Source organism: Amblyraja radiata, unplaced genomic scaffold (assembly GCF_010909765.2).
Source record: "Amblyraja radiata isolate CabotCenter1 unplaced genomic scaffold, sAmbRad1.1.pri scaffold_916_ctg1, whole genome shotgun sequence".
NCBI lineage: Eukaryota > Metazoa > Chordata > Chondrichthyes > Rajiformes > Rajidae > Amblyraja > Amblyraja radiata.
The window spans coordinates 24,589-43,415 of NW_022630914.1; the positions used below are offsets into that span (position 1 = coordinate 24,589).

An 18,827-nucleotide genomic window follows, 5' to 3' on the forward strand; every position below is an offset into this window, starting at 1 on the left:
TGGGCTACCAGTCATATTTCTATATTGCTTATGGATTCTTTATAGAAGTATTATTTGAGAGTCGCTTATCTGCATTCACTTGGCCAATCAGTGACTCATTTGTTCTATCTTCTCTTTCCTCTTTATGGTAAAGACTGTTTATCTCTCAATTTTTTCAGTTGTGTTGAAAGGTCAATGACTAGAAAATATTAACATTTACTTTCCATAGTGTCTGCCACTCCTCTTTCCAGCATTTTGTGTTTACTCTTGTTATAGGACTGCATTCAAAAAAAAATGTTTTCTCTTCCACAGATGTGCTGAGGGAGCTGAAAGAAGTGTAGAGAAACCAAGTCGAGAATCGGTATGTTGCGGATATTCCTGAGAAGAAAAATGTATAATGAATTATTCTGAAAGGCAAGTTCAACTGACTCAAAGACAATTCATCTACTTCACCACTTATTCAGAAAACTTTGATGGCAATTTTCCTCTCCCCACTAGATCATTTCTCAATATTTTTTTGTAGCTATTGCCTGGTTATTGATCGCTCAAGAAGGAAAATACCTTCTTTTGCATCATCAAAACATTTTGTTCTAAAATAATATTACAAAATTATTACAATTATTACATAAATATTACAAGTGCAGACCCAATGGGTCTAGTTTACCTATAAAAGTCTCAATCTTGTCTGTATGTGCAATGTCTGTATTGTTTTGTATGCTTTGTATCTTCCCCAAAACACTACATGCTAGCGCTTAAATGTACCCCCACGGTACAGTGATTTCATTCCACAGGAAAGACTCCCGTTTATTTAAAGCGCCTCGCGGTTTTATTCCGTATTCCACTTCATCCCCCCCCCCCACCCAACGGCAGAGTGATTTCATTCCACAAGAAAGACCCGTTTATTTTTTTAAAAATTGGCTTTTAAAGCACTTCACGGTTTTAATCCGTTTTCACCTCCACCCCCCCCCCCCCCCACACACACCCCTCCCCGCCCACAAACACCCCTGCCCCCCATAAACCCCAAGACCACACACCCCTCCCTGCCCATACACAACACCCCTTCCCTCCCACACACACTCCCTTCCCACCCACACACACACCCCTCCCCCCCCCCCCCAAACCCCCTGACCACACACCCCTCTCCTCCCACATCTTCCTCCCTCCTCACCCCCCTCCCCCCCCACACCCCAGCCAGCCCCCACCCCCTCCATAAATTCCATTATTTTCCTTGTGGGAGGTGATGGGGGTGATTGGCTCTGGGGGGGCGCCTGAATTCTGGGCGTGCTCTGACGCCCCCCCCCCCCCCCCCCCACGTTGGGGGACGGGGCCCAATGGGTCCCACTTGGTCTAGTACATATTAACGATTTAGACAAAGGAATTAAATGTAAAATCTCCAAGTTTGGAGATGACACAAAGCTGGGTGGCAGTGTGAGCTGCGAGGAGGATGCTATGAGGCTGCAGGGTGACTTGGTTAGGTTGGGTGAGTGGGCAGATATATGGCAGATGCAGTATAATATGGATGAATGTGAGGTTATCCACTTTGGTGGCAAGAACAAGAAGGTAGATTATTATCTGAGTGGTGGCAGATTGGGGGAAAAGGGAAATGCAATGTGACCTGGGTGTCCTTGCACATCAGTCACTGAAAGTAAGCATGCAGGTACAGCAGACAGTGAAGAATGCAAATGGTATTTTGGCCTTCATAGCGAGAGGATTTGAGTATAGGAGCAAGGAGGTCCTACTGCAGTTGTACAGGGCCCTGATGAGACAGCACCTGGAGTATTGTGTGCAGTTTTGGTCTCCTAATCTGAGGAAAGCCATTCTTGCTATTGAGGGAGGACAGTGTAGGTTCTCCAGTTTAATCCCGGGATGGTGGGACTGACATATGAAAGAATGGGTTGACTGGGCTTGTATTCACTGGAATTTGAGGATGAGAAGGATGAGAGGGTATCTTATAGAAATATATACAATTCTTAAGGGATTGTACAGACTAGATGCTGGAAAAATGTTCCCAATGTTGGGGGAGTCCAGAACCAGAGGTCACACTTTAAAAATAAGGGGTAGGCTATTAAGGACTGAAATGAGAAAAACAAATTTCACCCAAAGAGTTGTGAACCTGTGTAATTCTCTGCCACTGAAGGCCAATTCACTGAATATTTTCAAGAGAGTTAGATTTCGCTCTTAGGACTAACGGAATCAAGGGATATGGGGGGAAAGCAGGAACGGGGTACTGATTTTGAATGATCAGCCATGATCATATTGAACGGCGGTGCTGGCCTACACCTGTATCTATTTTGTATGTTTCCATGTTTGACATCGTTTTCATGACTGATGAAATTAATGATAATAATAGAGATTTTTTTAGTTGCTGGTGTGCCAACTGCTGTGTGGATGAAAGCCCTCTTTGTTTATCAATTTGATGAATGTAAAAGACCTTTCCATTTGAAGGTTTTGAAAAAGAAGAAAAATAGATTGGGACCTGATTGGAATTCTTAACAGATGACATGTATTCCCAATGATCTAACTTTGAACCTCTCTTATAGAAACTTACAAAATTCTTAAGCGGTTGGACAGGCTAGATGCAGGAAGTCCAGAACAAGGGGTCACAGTTTAAGGATAAGAGGGAAGTCTTTTAGGATCGAGATGAGAAAATCATTTGTTACACATAGAGTGGTGAATCTGTGGAATTCGCTGCCACAGAAGGTAGTTGAGGCCAGTTCGTTGGCTATATTTAAGAGGGAGTTAGATGTGGCCCTTGTGGCTAAAGGGATCAGGGGGTATGGAGAGAAGGCAGGTACGGGATACTGAGTTGGATGATCAGCCATGATCATATTGAATGGCGGTGCAGGCTCGAAGGGCCGAATGGCCTACTCCTGTACCTATTTTCTATGTTTCTATGTTAAGAATTACTGTTATAAGAATTATGGGACAGGAATATGAATACTTTATTGTCACATAAAAATGTACATGTGGTAACCTTCATGAATCTCGATAGAAACAAGGAACTGCAGATGCTGGTTAACACACAAAAGGCCACAAAGTGTTTGAACAACAGCAGTTCAGGTAGCACTTATGAAGAACATGGATAGGTGGCGTTTCTGGTCGAGACCATTCTTCAGACTGATTGAGGTGGTGGGGGGGGGGAAGAAGGGTTGAAGAGGGGCGAGGAAAGACAAAACATAGCAGGTTATAGGAGGACACAGACGGTGGGAGATGGGGGGATTTGATAGGCAAATTTGGTTGGCACAAAAGCCAGAGTTAAAAGCTGAAGGTGTGAGACAGGGTTGAAGAGTTGCGAATTACGAAGCTGGAGGAGGAAAATAGCGGGGAGGTGGGGGTGGGGGGGGGAATAGGTGGGAGTATAGGCAGGGCATGGGAGGAGAGGGGGAGGGGTGGGAAGAAAAGGGTTGGTTTGCTAGGAGGTCACCTAAAATTGGAGAATTCAGTGTTCATTATCGCAGGTGTGTAGAAAGGAACTGCAGATGCTGCATTACACCAAAGATGGACACAAAATGCTGGAGTAACTCAGGAGAAAAGGAGTAGGTAACATTTCGGGTCGGAACCCATCTTCAGACTGCCCCCACACCCCCTCCCCACACTACTTTCCCCTTCCCCTGCTACTTCCTCTAGCTTTGCAGTTCGCAATTCTTCAACTCTCCGGCCTTTGTTCCAACATCTGCCTGACAAAAAAACCCTTGCCTGTGTCCACCTGTCACGCTTGGCCCTGCCTCTCCCTTGCTTTCTTCTCCCCTCCCACAATCAATCTGAAGAAGGGTCTCAACCTGAAACTCCACCTACCTCTGTTCTCGAGAGATGCTGCCTGATGTAGTTATTCCAGCACTTTGTGTCCCTACATGAATCTCTGAATGGATGATCAGGGAAAAAGAAGCTGGGGCCTGAAATTACTTCTGATGACAGGTGAATGGTAGCAGATGAAAGATACTGTACCAAATAGTTGTTTCTGCATACAACTCTCTTAAAATACCAATATTTTAATGGCCATTATTTCATAAACCTATATTTACTTACCGGAATGGAATATTTTTCAAATCTTAGAAATAAAATGTATTATTATTTGCAATACCAAAAACCAAATAAGAATGAAATACATTGTAAGGATATATTGTTTTCTTTCCACTTAATTTTCAGGTCATCTTTTACAGTTGTTGCTGTTTTGTAAAGGAGTATTTGTCCATGAAGGGAGAAATTTGTGAACCCTACATCACCCTCTTCCACTTTTTGATGGGCAAAGATGCCGTCTTCAACTCGTAAAGGGGCAGCGAGAGACCCAGAGGTTTCTGAGCTGTTCTTTAAGGATGATCCAGAAGAATTGTTCGTTGACTTGCATGAAATTGGACATGGAAGTTTTGGAGCTGTTTATTTTGTAAGTGAGATCTCGTTTAAAACTATTTATGGAATGTAAGTCATACAGTTAATTAAGTACCAAATCTTCCAACAGGTGTTCCTTAATAGAATGGTTATTGTATACAAGACTGCTGTAATTAATCTCAAAACACTGCAAAATACAGCACCGTAATAGCTTTATTTGCTTTGGTAACGTTGTGATTTTAAGTATTAACTAGACTAAGCAGGACCCATTGTGTCCGTGTCACACGGGAGGCCTGGTCCCCCAACGCAACCCATTCCCCAATGCAATATTCCACCACTCACCTCAGATTCAGATTCAATTTTAATTGTCATTGTCAGTGTACAGTACAGAGACAACGAAATGCATTTAGCATCTCCCTGGAAGAGCGACATAGCAAATGACTTGTATAAATAATAATAAGTTTCCGGGGGGGGGGGGGGGGGGGGGTGATTGGCAGTCACCGAGGTACGTTGTTGAGGCAGGAGCGTTCTGTAGCCGGAGGACGGGGACGGCTTCAGGCGGGAAGCGTCCTGCAGCCAGGCGAGGGGGACGGCATCAGGTGGGGGCTGGTGGGGGTGTTGTGTGGGGGAGGATGTGTGTGTGGGGGAGGATGTGTGTGTGGGGGAGGATGTGTGTGTGGGGGAGGATGTGTGTGTGGGGGAGGGGGTGTGGTGGAAGGGAGGGGGGCGTGGCAGAGGGGGTGTGGTGGAAGGGAGGGGGGCGTGGGAGGGGGCTCACCGGTTCCCGGCCCCGACAGCACTCCTGGCTCCAGGATCTGGCTCCGGACTCAACTGCTCCTATTGCGCTCACAGCCCCCGCCCACGAACACAGCCCACACTCCGCGGCTTCAGCTTTATTCTCGGCGGCTTGTGGAAGGGCAGCTTGTGGAAGGGCGGCTTGTGGATGTGCTCATGGACTCAGCCCCGCCTCTGGGACTTTATTCTCCAGCGGATGTCGGAACGGGCGTTACCTTCATGGTGACTGACAGGCGAGAAGACCAATCTGCTGATCTCACGATTTTTTAAACCTTGTGCAATCTTCCACCGATCGGAACAAAACTTGGTGTGCTTGGAGCAAAGGAGAACGATGAGTAAGGTGGCGAGTAATCTTAGCGATATAGGGTACTGTTTTTGCGCAGATTTAAAAACAACGCAGACTGGAAGTGGTCAAGATGAGAGTTTTAGTAATAGTATAGATAATTTAGTACACTCAAAGGATTTAGATTGCACTATTAACTAATTGTCTGGTACTTTCTGGTACAATTATTTAGCATATTCTGGGTGGGAGCAAATCTGTCGGACACGAGAGATCTTTTCTGCTAACCAATCGTTTCACTGTTTGAACTTTACAAGCTGGAAAATTCTAAAGAAATTCTAAAGAACTTTCCAACATCATTACCATGTCATCATCCCCACCAACAGAAACCATGCTTGCATTTGCATTAGGCTTATGTTACTGTTCATTTCTTTCTTTGTATGGTTTGGAACTGTGCTGCCCTTGTAGATCATTTACCCCCATTGGCATGTTGAAATTAACTTGCATGCTAAATTCTACACGTGTCCACTGGGATTCTCTACTGTTATGTTTCTCCTTGGTTCTGTATTTTTATTCCAAGATTAGATAATGACTACACAAGACACTCTCCCCTCCTCTTTCCCTCACCCGCACTTCAATGCTCAAAGTTCAAAAGATATTAGTACAATCGTTCAGTGCCATAAAGCTGGAACTGCCCATGGCTTTTCTTCTTGCTTTTGCTAAGTAAGCTGGCTACAGTCATTATGAGAAACTTGGGGAGAGAAGTGAAATTAGTAAGTCTGAATGAGTAAATGCCCATAAGAGGTCAGAATTGAACTGCAGAATTGCAACACAGGAGCATTCTTAGCAAAGCAATTCCAGCAACTTGTCAATATTGATCTCCGGTACTGTTTGTATGTAATTTTTATGTTCTATCTGTGACAATGTGGATTTCCCCCAGGAACTCTAGTTTCCTCCCGCATCTCAAAGATATTTGGGTTGATGGGTTTATTAGCCACTCTATACTGCTGTTTGTCTGCAGGTGAGAGGTTGCGTGCGTGTGTGTGTGTGTGATTTTAAGAGGATTGTGGGAAGATATCTTTAAATATGGGGTTTGTGTAACTGTGTGCTTGAAGGTTGATGTGGACTTGGGCACAAACCACCCACCAACCACAAGACCAGAATTCACCATTATTCCTCAAATTACTGCTCCATCTATCCAAGATGCAAATTAATCTAGAGAGCCATTTCCTCCCTTCCCAGGATCCCACATAGGCAGAGGGATCTATCTATCCACTCAGGGCATCTGCTGGCTGAAAAGTCTTGCAAGGGCATCAATTGTTTAAAACTTGCTCATAGCCTTCCTACTGATGAATAAGCAGGGAGACTAAGCTCCCAGCTTGTGGTCAACCACACTCTCCACCAGGTGCAGCTGCCTAGCAAATTGATAGCTCACGGATGTCCTTTCGATCTTAGCAAGTTGGCCACCATCTGCCCGAAAAAAGGAAGTACCAGCAATTACATCCATGGCAGCCTGGAAAGTCCAGTCCAAAGTTAATTATCAGTCATTGACGTTAAGATTGTTAAGGGTTTGGACACGCTAGAGGCAGGAAACATGTTCCCGATGTTGGGGAGTCCAGAACCAGGAGCCACAGTTTAAGAATAAGGAGTAAGCCATTTAGAACGGAGACGAGGAAACACTTTTCTCACAGGGAGTGGTGAGTCTGTGGAATTCTCTGCCTCAGAGGGCGGTGGAGGCGGGTTCTCTGGATGCTTTCAAGAGAGAGCTAGACAGGGCTCTTAAAAATAGCGGAGTCAGGGGATATGGGGAGAAGGCAGGAACGGGGTACTGATTGGGGATGATCAGCCATGATCACATTGAACGGCGGTGCTGGATCGAAGGGCCGAATGGCCTACTGCTGCACCTATTGTCTATTGATTTCTCCTTGCTGATGCGATATCTCTGCTTGATCTCTACATTTGTATTTAATGTGATAAACAATGATAGTCTTTTCTACCAAATCTCAATAGCATTTCCACAATAAGGCATTCATTTAGTTTAGTTTGGAGATATAGACTCTTTAGCCCACCGAGTCCTCACCGATCACGATCACCCGTACATTAGGTCTATCCTACACACTAGGGACAATTTTCAGAAGCCATTTTACCTACAAACCTGTGCGTCTTTGCAATGTGGGAGGAAACTGGAGCATCCGGAGAAAATCCATGTGGTCACAGGGAGAATAAGTACTGAGAGCACCCATAGTCAGGATCGATCTCGAGTCTCTGGCATTGTAGGCATCAATTTTACCGTTGGACGATTTACCTGGGGCCTTTACCTCCTCTTACATTGGGGGCAGCAAATCCTCATGAATGGTTTCTCACGTATAGTTTCCACCTTTTCCAGTTTGCAGGAGTACCATGTAGTCATGTTGATTCATTTAGAATCGTTCTGCATTTGGGTGACTCTACCTCTTGTCGTTTCCATGATCTACAATAGCATGTTGCTGTTGAAAACATTATCACTTTGAACTTCAAATAAAGCTTTGAGTAACTACCCATTAACTATTAATTTTTGAAAAGCATTTCTTCCAGTTAAGGTAAAGAACTATTTCCCTATGTTCTGAGATACATTGTCATTCTGCTTTGTTGTAATAATACAGTATACCTCCACTTGAAACTGAAACACTTGACTTCACTCTTAGTATTTCACTTTTTGTGACATATAATTTATGAAAAGTAAATGGAGAACACTGAAAATGCTCAAGTCAGGTTGCATTTATGGACAGAGAAAATAGTTTTTTTTATTGGCATTTCTGAAATATTTACATTGGGATGGGTTTACGTTTTATATAGTGGACTTGACCTATCAATACATTGTTTCTCAATGTAGACTGGAATTGAAAGTGTTTGACAAATAGTTATGTAATGAAGTATGCAGGTGTAGATGGGATTAGTGAACATTTTCAATGTAGAGTTTTATAAACTAAAAGATGCGTGGCTCAATTAAAATATTTTGCTCATCTTGTATGGTTTTTGCATTAGGAATGTTGGATTTGGGATACAACACTATGTATGTTCTCACGTTATTTTTAAAACATTCTCTTTTTATGTATTTAAACTTTAGGCCAGAAATGCTCGCACATCGGAGGTGGTGGCAGTCAAGAAAATGTCCTATAATGGTAAACAAATTACAGAGGTAAGGACATTCTAAGATTACTCATTTTTAAGCTTTTTGTTTTCCATATATTGCCGACGGGTTACCCGTGACATTTAATGTTTCTGATATTTTGAGCTTGTCTTAAATGTGCAGCTGATCCACTTTATTGTTTCAATATTACTCGTTTATTTTTCACAGAAATGGCAGGACATAATCAAAGAAGTAAAATTTCTACGTCAGCTCAAACATCCAAACACCATAGAATACAAAGGTTGTTACCTGAAGGAACACACTGCCTGGGTACGTTGCAAACCTATTAAGTTCTATATAATAATTTTCTAAGGATTAAATATAGTTGAATTGCTATTGAGTTATGGAAGGTAGACATCATATTTTGCTGGGCAATGTACTTTTAGAGTGATATCATAAAGATTGAACACTTTTCTCAGTGGAAATTAGACATATCAAAATGTGGGAAATATAAAGTGTCTCTCTCTATGGGCCTCGTGCTTCCATTGAAACTTTCCATTGAAGCTCATCTTTTAATTGGCACATTAGAGCCTTAAACCCAACATTAATCTCAGTATTTGCGGAAGATAGCATTTGTTTTGCCTTACACAGCAGTTGCTAATGGGTCTGGTAATTTACATTGAATTTCTTCAGTGAAATTTTTGCACCATACTCCACTGATAGAGTCAAAGAGTGATACAGCGTGGAAACAGGCACTTCGGCCTAACTTGCCCACACTGGCCAACATGTCCCAGCTACACTAGTCCCACCTGCCCACGTTTGGTCCAGATCCCTCCAAATCTGTCTATCCAGTTAAATGTTGGGATAGTCCCAGTCTCAACAATGTCCTCTGGCAGCGTGTTCCATACGCACATCACCCTTTGTGTGGAAAAAGGTACCCCTCAGATTCCTATTAAATCTTTTCCCCTTCACCATAAATCTATATCCTCTGGTCCTCGATTCCCCTACTCTGGGCAAGAGACTCTGTGCATCTACCCGATCTATTCCTCTCATGATTTTATACACCTCTATAAGATCGCCCCTCGTCCTCCTGTGCCCCAAGGAAGAGCCCGAGCCTACTTAACCTCCCCCAATAGCTCAGACCCTCTAGTCCTGGCAACATCCTCATAAATCTTCTCTGTAAATGTTCCAGCTTGACAACATCTTTCCTATAACATGGTGCCCAGAACTGAACACAATACTCTAAATGCAGCATCACCAGCGTCTTTTACAACTACAACATGTCCTCCCAACTTCTATACTCAATATTCTGACTGATGAAGGCCAAAGTGCCAAAAGCCTTTTGACCACACTATCTACCTGTGATTCCACTTTCAAGAAGCCATGCACCTGCACTCCTAGATCCCTCTGCTCTACAGCACTTCCTGGAGCCCTACCATTCACTGTCTAGGTCCTGCCTGTTAGACTTCCCAAAAAGCAACACCTCGCATTCCATCAACCTTTCCTCGGCCCACCTGGCCAATCGATCAAAGATCCTGCTGCAATTTTTCACAACCAACTTCACTATCTGCAAAACCACCCACTTTTGTATAATCGGTAAACTTGGTCACACGACCAAAACTTAAGTTGCATCAATGTCAATTAAATCTAGGTCTCGTGGATCTTATTTTTCTAAATTCTTTATCTCCCGCTTGATGCTTTTTTCCCCTCTCCATGCCTGTCTACCTGTGCAATAAACCTATCCAAAGTCTACATTTCATAATGACAACTCAATTCCTACCCCATCAAGTATTTTAGTAATTGGTCATTTTCATTTCTGAATTGCACCATTTGCAATCATTTATTTTTTGTGTGAGGATCCCATGTGTTTCCTTTGAAGCGCCCATCGCTGTGTTCTGGAAACCTCAAAACCTTATGTATGCAATATCATTGCGTACCTTTAGGAAACTTTGGAGCAACTTCTTCACTCAACATTAAGAATGTTGAATCCTCTACGTGAAAAATAGACATTAAATAGCATACCAAAACCAACCGCAATAACAATGATAAATGTGTAGCGGTGCATGCTGGTAGGGTGAGATGGAGGTGGTGGTGAAAAAAAACTTTCTGGTATGTTGTTAGGGCTGAGAAACTTGTTTCAGATTGCATTTTTAAATGCAAATTGTAGATTTTTATTTATTATTAATTATAGATTAGTAATTTTACTTTATTTTACTTTAATCCAAATATTAGTTCATGTACTGGATATTTTGTATGGTCAAGTAATCCTTAGCTATGTTTAATTTCAGATGGTTATGGAATACTGCCTTGGATCAACTTCTGATTTATTGGAAGGTAAGTGTCATTAAGTAAGCATTGAAACATTTAATTATACAAAATCAGGCTTTCATGTGTAGTTCAAATCAAGTTATTGTCAGATGCACAAGTTCATTCGGTACAGGTATCATGAAAACCTTGCAGCAGCATCACAGGCACATCGACTACCAAACAAAAACATTGTCTGTAAATTTTACATAAAATCACACAAAATTCTCCAAGACAGTAAAAAGGAAACTGCAAAAAGAGATATTGCTGCAAAACACAATTTTACAATAAACATGTCCAAGTTAGAGCTAGATACAAGTAACGGCAGATGCAGTTTTAAAAAAATGACATAAATATTGGAGTAAATCAGCAGGTCAGGCAGGATCTCTGAAGAATGGATAGACAATGTTTCAGGCTGGGACCTTTCTTCAGACTGATTGTAGTGGGGTAGGAGGCTGAAAGAGAGGTGGGTGTGGGACAAAGTCTGGCAAGTGATGGGCAGATACAGTTAAGGAGAGGGGGTTGATTGGCAGATGGTTGGACAAAGGTAGAGGTGAAAAGACAAAAAGTGTGAGATTAGGAGAGGAGTGAAATATGAAGCCAGTGGAAGAAAGATAGGTGGAAGAGGAAAGGGAGACATGAGGGGACATTCAGGTGGGACACAGGTGGGTGGGGGGGGGGTGTTTGTAGGTTAGTTACCTGAAATTGGAGAATTCAATGTTTATACATTGTAAGCTACCCAAGTGGAATAAGAGGTACAGTTCCTCCAGTTTCATGTGGGGTCTGACAACGGAGGAGGCCCAGGGCAGAAAGATCAGTAAGGGAATGAGAAGGGCAATTAAAATTTTAGGAATTGGAGAATCCAGCAGGCCTTGGCATACCGAGTGCAAATGTTTGGCGAAATGGTCGCCTCGTCTACACTTCGTCTCGCTGATGTATCGGGGGGGACCATGTCAGGATTACTGAATGCAGTAGTTGAGGTTCGAGAAGATACACATAAACCTCTGTCTCACCTGGAAGGACTCAGTTCCCTGGATGGAAATGAGGGAGGAGGTCTAGAGATAGCTGTTACATCTCCCGCAGTTGCAGGGTAACGTGCCTGAGGAAGATGCGGTTTGGGTGGCAAGGGATGAGTGAAATAAGGAGTTGCGGAGGAAATTATCTGAATAAAGTGGTGAAGGTGGAAAGATGCGACTGGTGGTGAGATCAGGTGGAAGGTGGCAAAAATGAAAGATAAGGAGCAGGGGAACTCTGCTTGGGGGGAGAGGGAGCGAGAGCAGAACTACGGGACACAGAAGAGATGCGAGTGAGGGACCTATCTCCGACAGCGATGGGGTGGGGGGGAATCAAGTTTATTAAAGAAAGAGGACATCTTGGGTGTCGTAGAATGGAGAGCCTCCTCTTGGGAACAGATACAGTGGCGACAGAAATTGAGAATAGGGGATGGTGTGTTGATATTGTGGGAGTCGGTAGGTTTGTAGTAGATGTCAATTGATTGTCCCGCATAATGGAGACAGAGAGATCAAGAAAACAGCGAGAGGTGTTAGAGATAGTCCAAGTGAATTTGAGGGCACGGTGGAAGTTAATGGTGAAATTAATGAAAGCAAGTTCTGCTTGAAGGCTTTCATCAGCGAAATGGAGAGTTGGGGGATGGCACCAGAGTATATGTAGAGCAAGGATGTTCGACATAACCAACAAACAGGCAGGCATAGCTGGGACCCATGCAATTACCTAGGGCTACACCTTTACCTTGAAGAAAGTGAGAGGAGTCAAGAGAAGTTGTTGAAGGTGAGGACAAGTACCCTGGGTGGAATAGAGTGTTGGTAGAGGGGAACTAATTAGATTTCTTCAAGGAAGAACCGGAGCTGCCTTGAGACCTTCCTGGCGGGGAATGGAGGTGTAAAAGACTGGACTGAGGTAAAGATGAGGCAATGGAGGCCTAGGAATTGAATGATATTTAACTGTGATGTAGGTCAGAAGGGACTTGACGTGGTCTGCAGTGTACCATTGTTAGCATAGGAATAGGATTGTTGAAAAGTACTTCTTTCAGAATGTTGTCCCCTTGTTCAAGAGATCCTGGCACCCTCTCCATTAGCTCCATTTTGAGGCACTAACCCTATTTAGTGATTCCATTTCCATGAAATGGAAATCAATCCTATCTGTTGATTTCCATTTGAAGTGTGCTCCATGATAAAAAATCCTTCAAGGATTCATAAATCAGAGGAGCAGTATTAGGCCCATCAAGTCTACTTCACCATTCAATCAGGGCTGATCTATCTCGCCCTCTCAACTCCATCCTTCTGCCTTCTCCCCATAATCTTTGACACACTTACTAATCAAGAACCCGTCAATCTCCTCTTCAAAAATAGCCACTGACATGGCCTCCACAGCCATCTGGAACAATTAATTCCACAGATTCGCCATCCTCTGGCTAATGAAATTCCTCATCTCTTTTCTGAAGGCACATCCTTTTATTCTGAACCTATGCCCTCTGGTTCTAGACGCTCCCACTAGTAGAAACATTCCACATCCACTCTAACCAAACCGTTCATTATTCGGCAAGTTTAAACTCTTTTCATATTCCCACATTTTTCTGGGGGTAAAAAAAATAACCTGGATTTAACATTTAGCCCAACTCATCCATGCTGACAATTTGCCCCATCTCCAGTAAGCTAGCCCCATTCGCCCCATAGCCCTCTAAACCTTTTGTATCCATGTACCTGTCCAAATGTCTTTTAGATCTTTTTATTGTACCTGCCTCAACAATTTCCTCGGGCAGCTCTTTGAATATACCTCCCACACCGTGAAAAGCTCCTTTCTCGGGTTTCTATTATCTCCCCCCCCCCCCCTCACAGTTCTACTTCCTTTAACTCATGGGGAAAAGACTTTGTGCATTTATCCTATTTATTCCCGTCATGGCAGCACCATCAGATCACCCCTCAGCCTCCTGCATTCCAAGGATTAAAGTCCTGGCCTCCATTTTAGCATAAGCCCTTGAGTAGTGGCAACATTTTCATAAATCTTCTCTGCACTCTTTCCAGCTTAACCTCTTTCTCACAGCAGGATGACCACAACTGAACACAACGCGTCTTGTCCAGAAACAGTAGTTCCTCTCTTCAACCCAAATAATTTGGAGGTTTTTTGTGATGCCCGAACTGTAAACCAGAAGGTTAAAGTTTGCATATTTTATTTAAAGCCAAAGCATGTATAGAAAGCAGAGTTTTGCCTTCTGGTTTCAAGTTCCAAAAATAATTGAGATTAAGAGACAAAGGTACATTTAAATATTGAAATTTTTTAATCACAATTGTAAATGTAAACTTTCAGTGGTTGATTGGTACTATTTAAGTCTTTGCATAGCAGCTGTTTAAGTACGGTAAACAACTCACTTTCATGGACAAACTTGTTAACAGTAAGTAATTCATCTATTTTACCTTTGTGTTTGAATGCTGCTTCTCTTGAAGTGTCAGTGAAGCTTGTGGATTGGACAGAAATGTCCTGATATTAATGTTTAGCTGGGCATGTGCAAGCAGTTTAATTGTCTGAGTTGCAGGAACCATGTTGTTCTTTCTCTATCAATCGCTATTATTGCAACTGTAAAATCTGGGCACTCTGATTTTATTTTTATGCTGATGGAATGTTTGATAGAACTTTAACAAATGTTTTTTTGCCGCAATTGCCGGTATATTCGGTCTCCTATGCCTCTGTTTAAAAGAAATGATTCATTTTGATAGTAAACGGAAGAATTTGACAGTAGTTCATTGAAAGTCAAGTTAAGAAACAAGGATCATTGAAGGATTAATATTTATTGAGGGCTAGTTATAAGCATACTAGTTAAAGGATAGTTGAAAGCTCTGTTTGACCTGTCCTTGGGATATTTAAAAAAACCTTTTTTGAAATGCACAGTGATTGAGCAGCAGTACAGTGATGTGCAAGTAATGGAGCTGCTGTCTCGCAGGTTCACAGGCTCAATCCTGGCCTCTGATACTGTCTGGAGTTTGCATGTTCTCACTGCAACTGTATTGTTTCCTCCTATATCACAAAAATGTGTGGGTTGGTCGGCTAACTGGCCAGTGTATATTGTCTATAGAGTATCGGTCTTTACAGATTCTGGGAGGAGTTGATGGGAGTGTAAAATAATAAAATAGTGTAGGGCCAAAGTTCTGTTTCCTTGCTAAATGACTTTACGACTCCACCAGGCAAAAGAGATTACAGTATGTTAAATGACTGCAAAGTCAGGTTATGTTCCTGGAAATTTTGATTTAGCTATCCAAACCCATACAGGAGATTGCCATGGTAGAAGGGCTATTATAATTGAATATGTTGCAGCAGGATACATTTAAACAGAATCAGTTGTATGAAACCTGAAATATATATATTATAGCCTAGTTTATGAAATCTGGATTATTGAGAACATTATAAAGGCTTCATTATTTCAGATGCTATAAAATGGATAGGCAATAAAACTATTTTGGCTCCAATTGCATGTATCAATGTAGTAAAGTCATCTGAAATGGACAATGGCTTTTGTTTCTATGTAATTTTTACAGTTTACTACCTGTCCTGTCATACTGGAACTTTAAATGCTCCCTTCCTTTTTGAACCATTTTGAAAGTGATTGGAAATATATGCTCCATAATGTGTTGCTGAGCCACTATACACCACATTTCCTGGGAGTGCACAATCATTTATTTTAGACACATTTAAATAGATCTTTGAAACTTTAACTTTAATGTTCAATTGCCTTCCCTAATTGGGATAGGATTAATTTCTGACAATAGATTTATAATCTGCAGCTGTACATGCACAATATATATATATATATATATATATATATATATATAAATGTTTAAAATTCGTGCGTAGGTATGAAATAATTTGGCATAGTTAGTTTCATTAACTATTTATGCACTGCTTGATCTGGAAGTGTTTGATCTGACAGCCATTGCCTGAAGAATGAAAGTGTCCATTTTTATTGCATTTGCATCACTGAGCTAAAGCTTTACCGAAGGAAATATATAACATATTTAAATTATAGTATTATTTAGATTGAAAATATCATGCATGCTATGTTTGTATTTTTGCTTTGAAGTAATGCTTTAAGTAAAATTAGAATGGAAGGGATTTAAAAAAAATCAGCTGTGATTTCATTAAGTACGTTTTAATGTTACTGCTTTTTGAGTTTTGCGGCTCTGTTTCTTTACAGAACTTTAATGAGCAACCAGTATAACACAGAAGCCAAAATGTAAAGAAAGATCTAATATTGAAAGAATTCTCTCTCTTTAGTTCATAAGAAACCACTTCAGGAAGTGGAGATTGCTGCCATTACCCACGGTGCCTTGCAGGGGCTGACCTACCTGCACGCTCATAATCTGATACATAGGTGAGAAAATATGGCTTAAAATGCATTTACATTTTACTTGTCTCTCTAAAAATGGATTTGTCCTCTGAAGTTGAGTTAGTAAATTAACTATCCACGATATGCAAGCTTGCTTTCTCTGAACATAGTGGAACTGCTGATCAATGATTTAGAAAGGAAATTAGATAAGCACTTGAAGGATGTAAAACTGCAGGGCTACAGGGAAAGTTGGATTATGGGATAAATTGTATCACTGCACAGAGACCAAGCACAGAGACCAAGCTGGACTGAGTGGGCTTTTTTATACTGAAATCTCACAAGTGAGAAAATGGTTTGATCTGTTCTAAAATATTTTTTAGTACATGGCAATCACATTTTTTTTGATAATCCAACATTTTTGGCATTAGATTTTGGTACATTAATCCATGAAGTCATAGTGAAGATATCCCCTATATGGTAAATTAATTTATGCATCTACAGCTATAGTTCTGCAATTGTTATTCCTGGTACCTTTTATATTCTTTTCGTTAAAATAATGGCAGTTGTCTTTGGGTACAGACTTTTAAATGACATCCCTTTTTAACTATTTTCCTTCAAGAACTAAAGCATATAGACCTGTGTAATCCCTGCTCATGAAGACCATTGCAGTTTAGATGAGGCTTGTTTTCTAGTACAAGAATATATTTCTTGTGACATGGCGTAAAATGCAGAAACGTTCTCCACTACAAAAGCACTAAAACATTCCTAAAATCCCACTCGGTTTCAAGAATAATTCAAGTTCAGGAAATATTGGGAAACATTTCATGAGCTTGGGGTTTCGGCAACAGAAAAAGTTCGGCAGTATATTGTCAGTGCAAAAGAGGCTAGAATGAGAGGAATGAGTTTACATTGTAGGACTGGAGGGGATTGCAAAAGTAATGTGTGCTGGTTTGTCGGGAGATTTGACAACGTGACTCGGGTCAAAATTGAAATCATTGTCATGTTTGATGGCAGCAACGTTATAAAACAAAGTGGAAACAAGGAACTGCGGATGCTAGTTAAAGGACAAAAGGACGCAAAGTTGCTGGAGAGTAACTCAGCAGGTCAGGCAGCATCTCTGAAGAGCTTGGACAGGTGACATTTCAGGTTGAGACCCTTCTACAGACTGATTGTAGGAGGGGAGAAGAATGCCGGCAGAGGGGAGAGGCAGAAAAGTGGCAGGTAACAGGCGGACATGGGCCAGGATCGTGTTTGACAGACAGGATAAAAACCAGAGGTGGAAGAAGAGGTGTGAGACAGGAATGAATACTTGCAAAATTAGCTATTTATGAACAGAAACAGGGAGGAAAGTAGCAGGGGGAGGGGAGAAATAGGTGGGAGTTCAGATGAAGCAAAAGGGAGGGGGGAGAAAGTGGTTAGTGAGGGGAGAGAGAGGGGTTTGGGGGGGTGGGGTGGTTATTCTGAGGTCACCTAAAATTGGAAAATTCCATGTTCATACCATTGGGTTGTAAGCTACCCAAGCGAAATATGAAGTTATGTTCCTCCAGTTTGCGTGTGGCCTTGAATCTGACAATACAGAACCCCAGGACATAAAGGTCAGTATGGAAATGGGAGTTAAAATGGTTAGCAACCGGGAGATCATGTAGGCGTTGACAGACCGAGCGCAAGTGTCCAGTGAAGCGGTCGCTGAGTCTCCACTTGGTCTCGCCGATGTACAGGAGGCTAAATTTTGTTAGTGAAAGTGCACATAAACATCTTTCTCACATAGAAGGACTGCTGGAGTCCCTGGATGGAGGAGATGGGGAATATGGAGGAGGTATAGGGACAAGTGTTGCATCTCCTGCGGCTGTAGGGAAAACTACGTGGGTTGAGAATGGTTTGGGTGGGAAGGGATAAGTGAACCAAGGAGTTGCAGAGGGAGTGGTCTCTGCGGTCGGCAGAAAGGAGTGGAGATGGGAAGATATCCTATCTGTCTGATGGTGGGGTCATGTTGGAGATGATGGAAATGTTGGAGGATGATGTGTTGGACGCGGAGGCTGGTGGGGTGAATGGAGAGGACATGGGGATTTTATTCTTGTTCCCTCTGGGGAGAGGGGGAGGGGCCAAGAGCAGAACAATGGGACACACGAGACACCGGTGCGGGATCCATCTATGACAAGGGGAGAAGCCACATTTACATAAGAAAGAGGACATAAAACACGTGATTAAATTGGATTGAAGTTGTTGGCCCTATCTATCTATATTACTAAATCTCTGTTCTTGACCGCTTTTGGCCTTCTGTGCTGCGATTTCCGAGAGAACGCCGCCACCTACGGCCGTCATTTTTGGCCACCTTGCTCAGAGCCCCCCTCCACCGCATGTGTGCCGAGGATTTTTCCCATCGATTAAAAATGACGGAGATATTAATGTTTTTACAAAATTCCCCATTCTCTCTGCTGCCCCTGCTGGAGGGAGGGGGAGGGACTATAAAACCAGGAAGTGGTGTGCCTCAATCAGTCTCTCATCAAGATGGAGCTCTGTCAATTAGCCTCTGTCACTGAGCTCTGAATGACACTGAACAAATTTCTTCACACCTGTGAGTAAGTACCCTTAATGTGGTTTGAAAATGAAAATATGGTTAGTTTGAAATAAAAAAGCACTGCCTGCAAATGGTTGTTTGGGGGGTTTAGGTTGAAGTAAAAAGGCACTCTCTCTCTCTC

The 18,827-nt window shown here is 42.2% G+C and overlaps 1 protein-coding gene across 3 annotated transcripts; it reads left to right on the forward strand.

Annotated features, from left to right (window-relative positions):
- Positions 1 to 258: 258 nt before the first annotated feature.
- LOC116970467 (serine/threonine-protein kinase TAO3-like) lies at positions 259 to 16,230 on the forward strand. 3 transcript variants are annotated; one of them, XM_033017113.1, is made up of 6 exons: positions 259 to 393; positions 4,126 to 4,360; positions 8,487 to 8,558; positions 8,718 to 8,819; positions 10,778 to 10,823; positions 16,077 to 16,230. In XM_033017113.1, the coding sequence occupies exons 2-6, from the start codon at positions 4,229 to 4,231 to the stop codon at positions 16,175 to 16,177; spliced, it is 453 nt and encodes a 150-aa protein (XP_032873004.1). In that variant the 5' UTR covers positions 259 to 393; positions 4,126 to 4,228; the 3' UTR covers positions 16,178 to 16,230. The 3 variants fall into 3 exon arrangements, with proteins under 3 accessions (XP_032873004.1, XP_032873006.1, XP_032873007.1); XM_033017115.1 differs by having other exon boundaries at positions 264 to 393; positions 4,140 to 4,360; XM_033017116.1 differs by having other exon boundaries at positions 280 to 340.
- Positions 16,231 to 18,827: the final 2,597 nt, after the last annotated feature.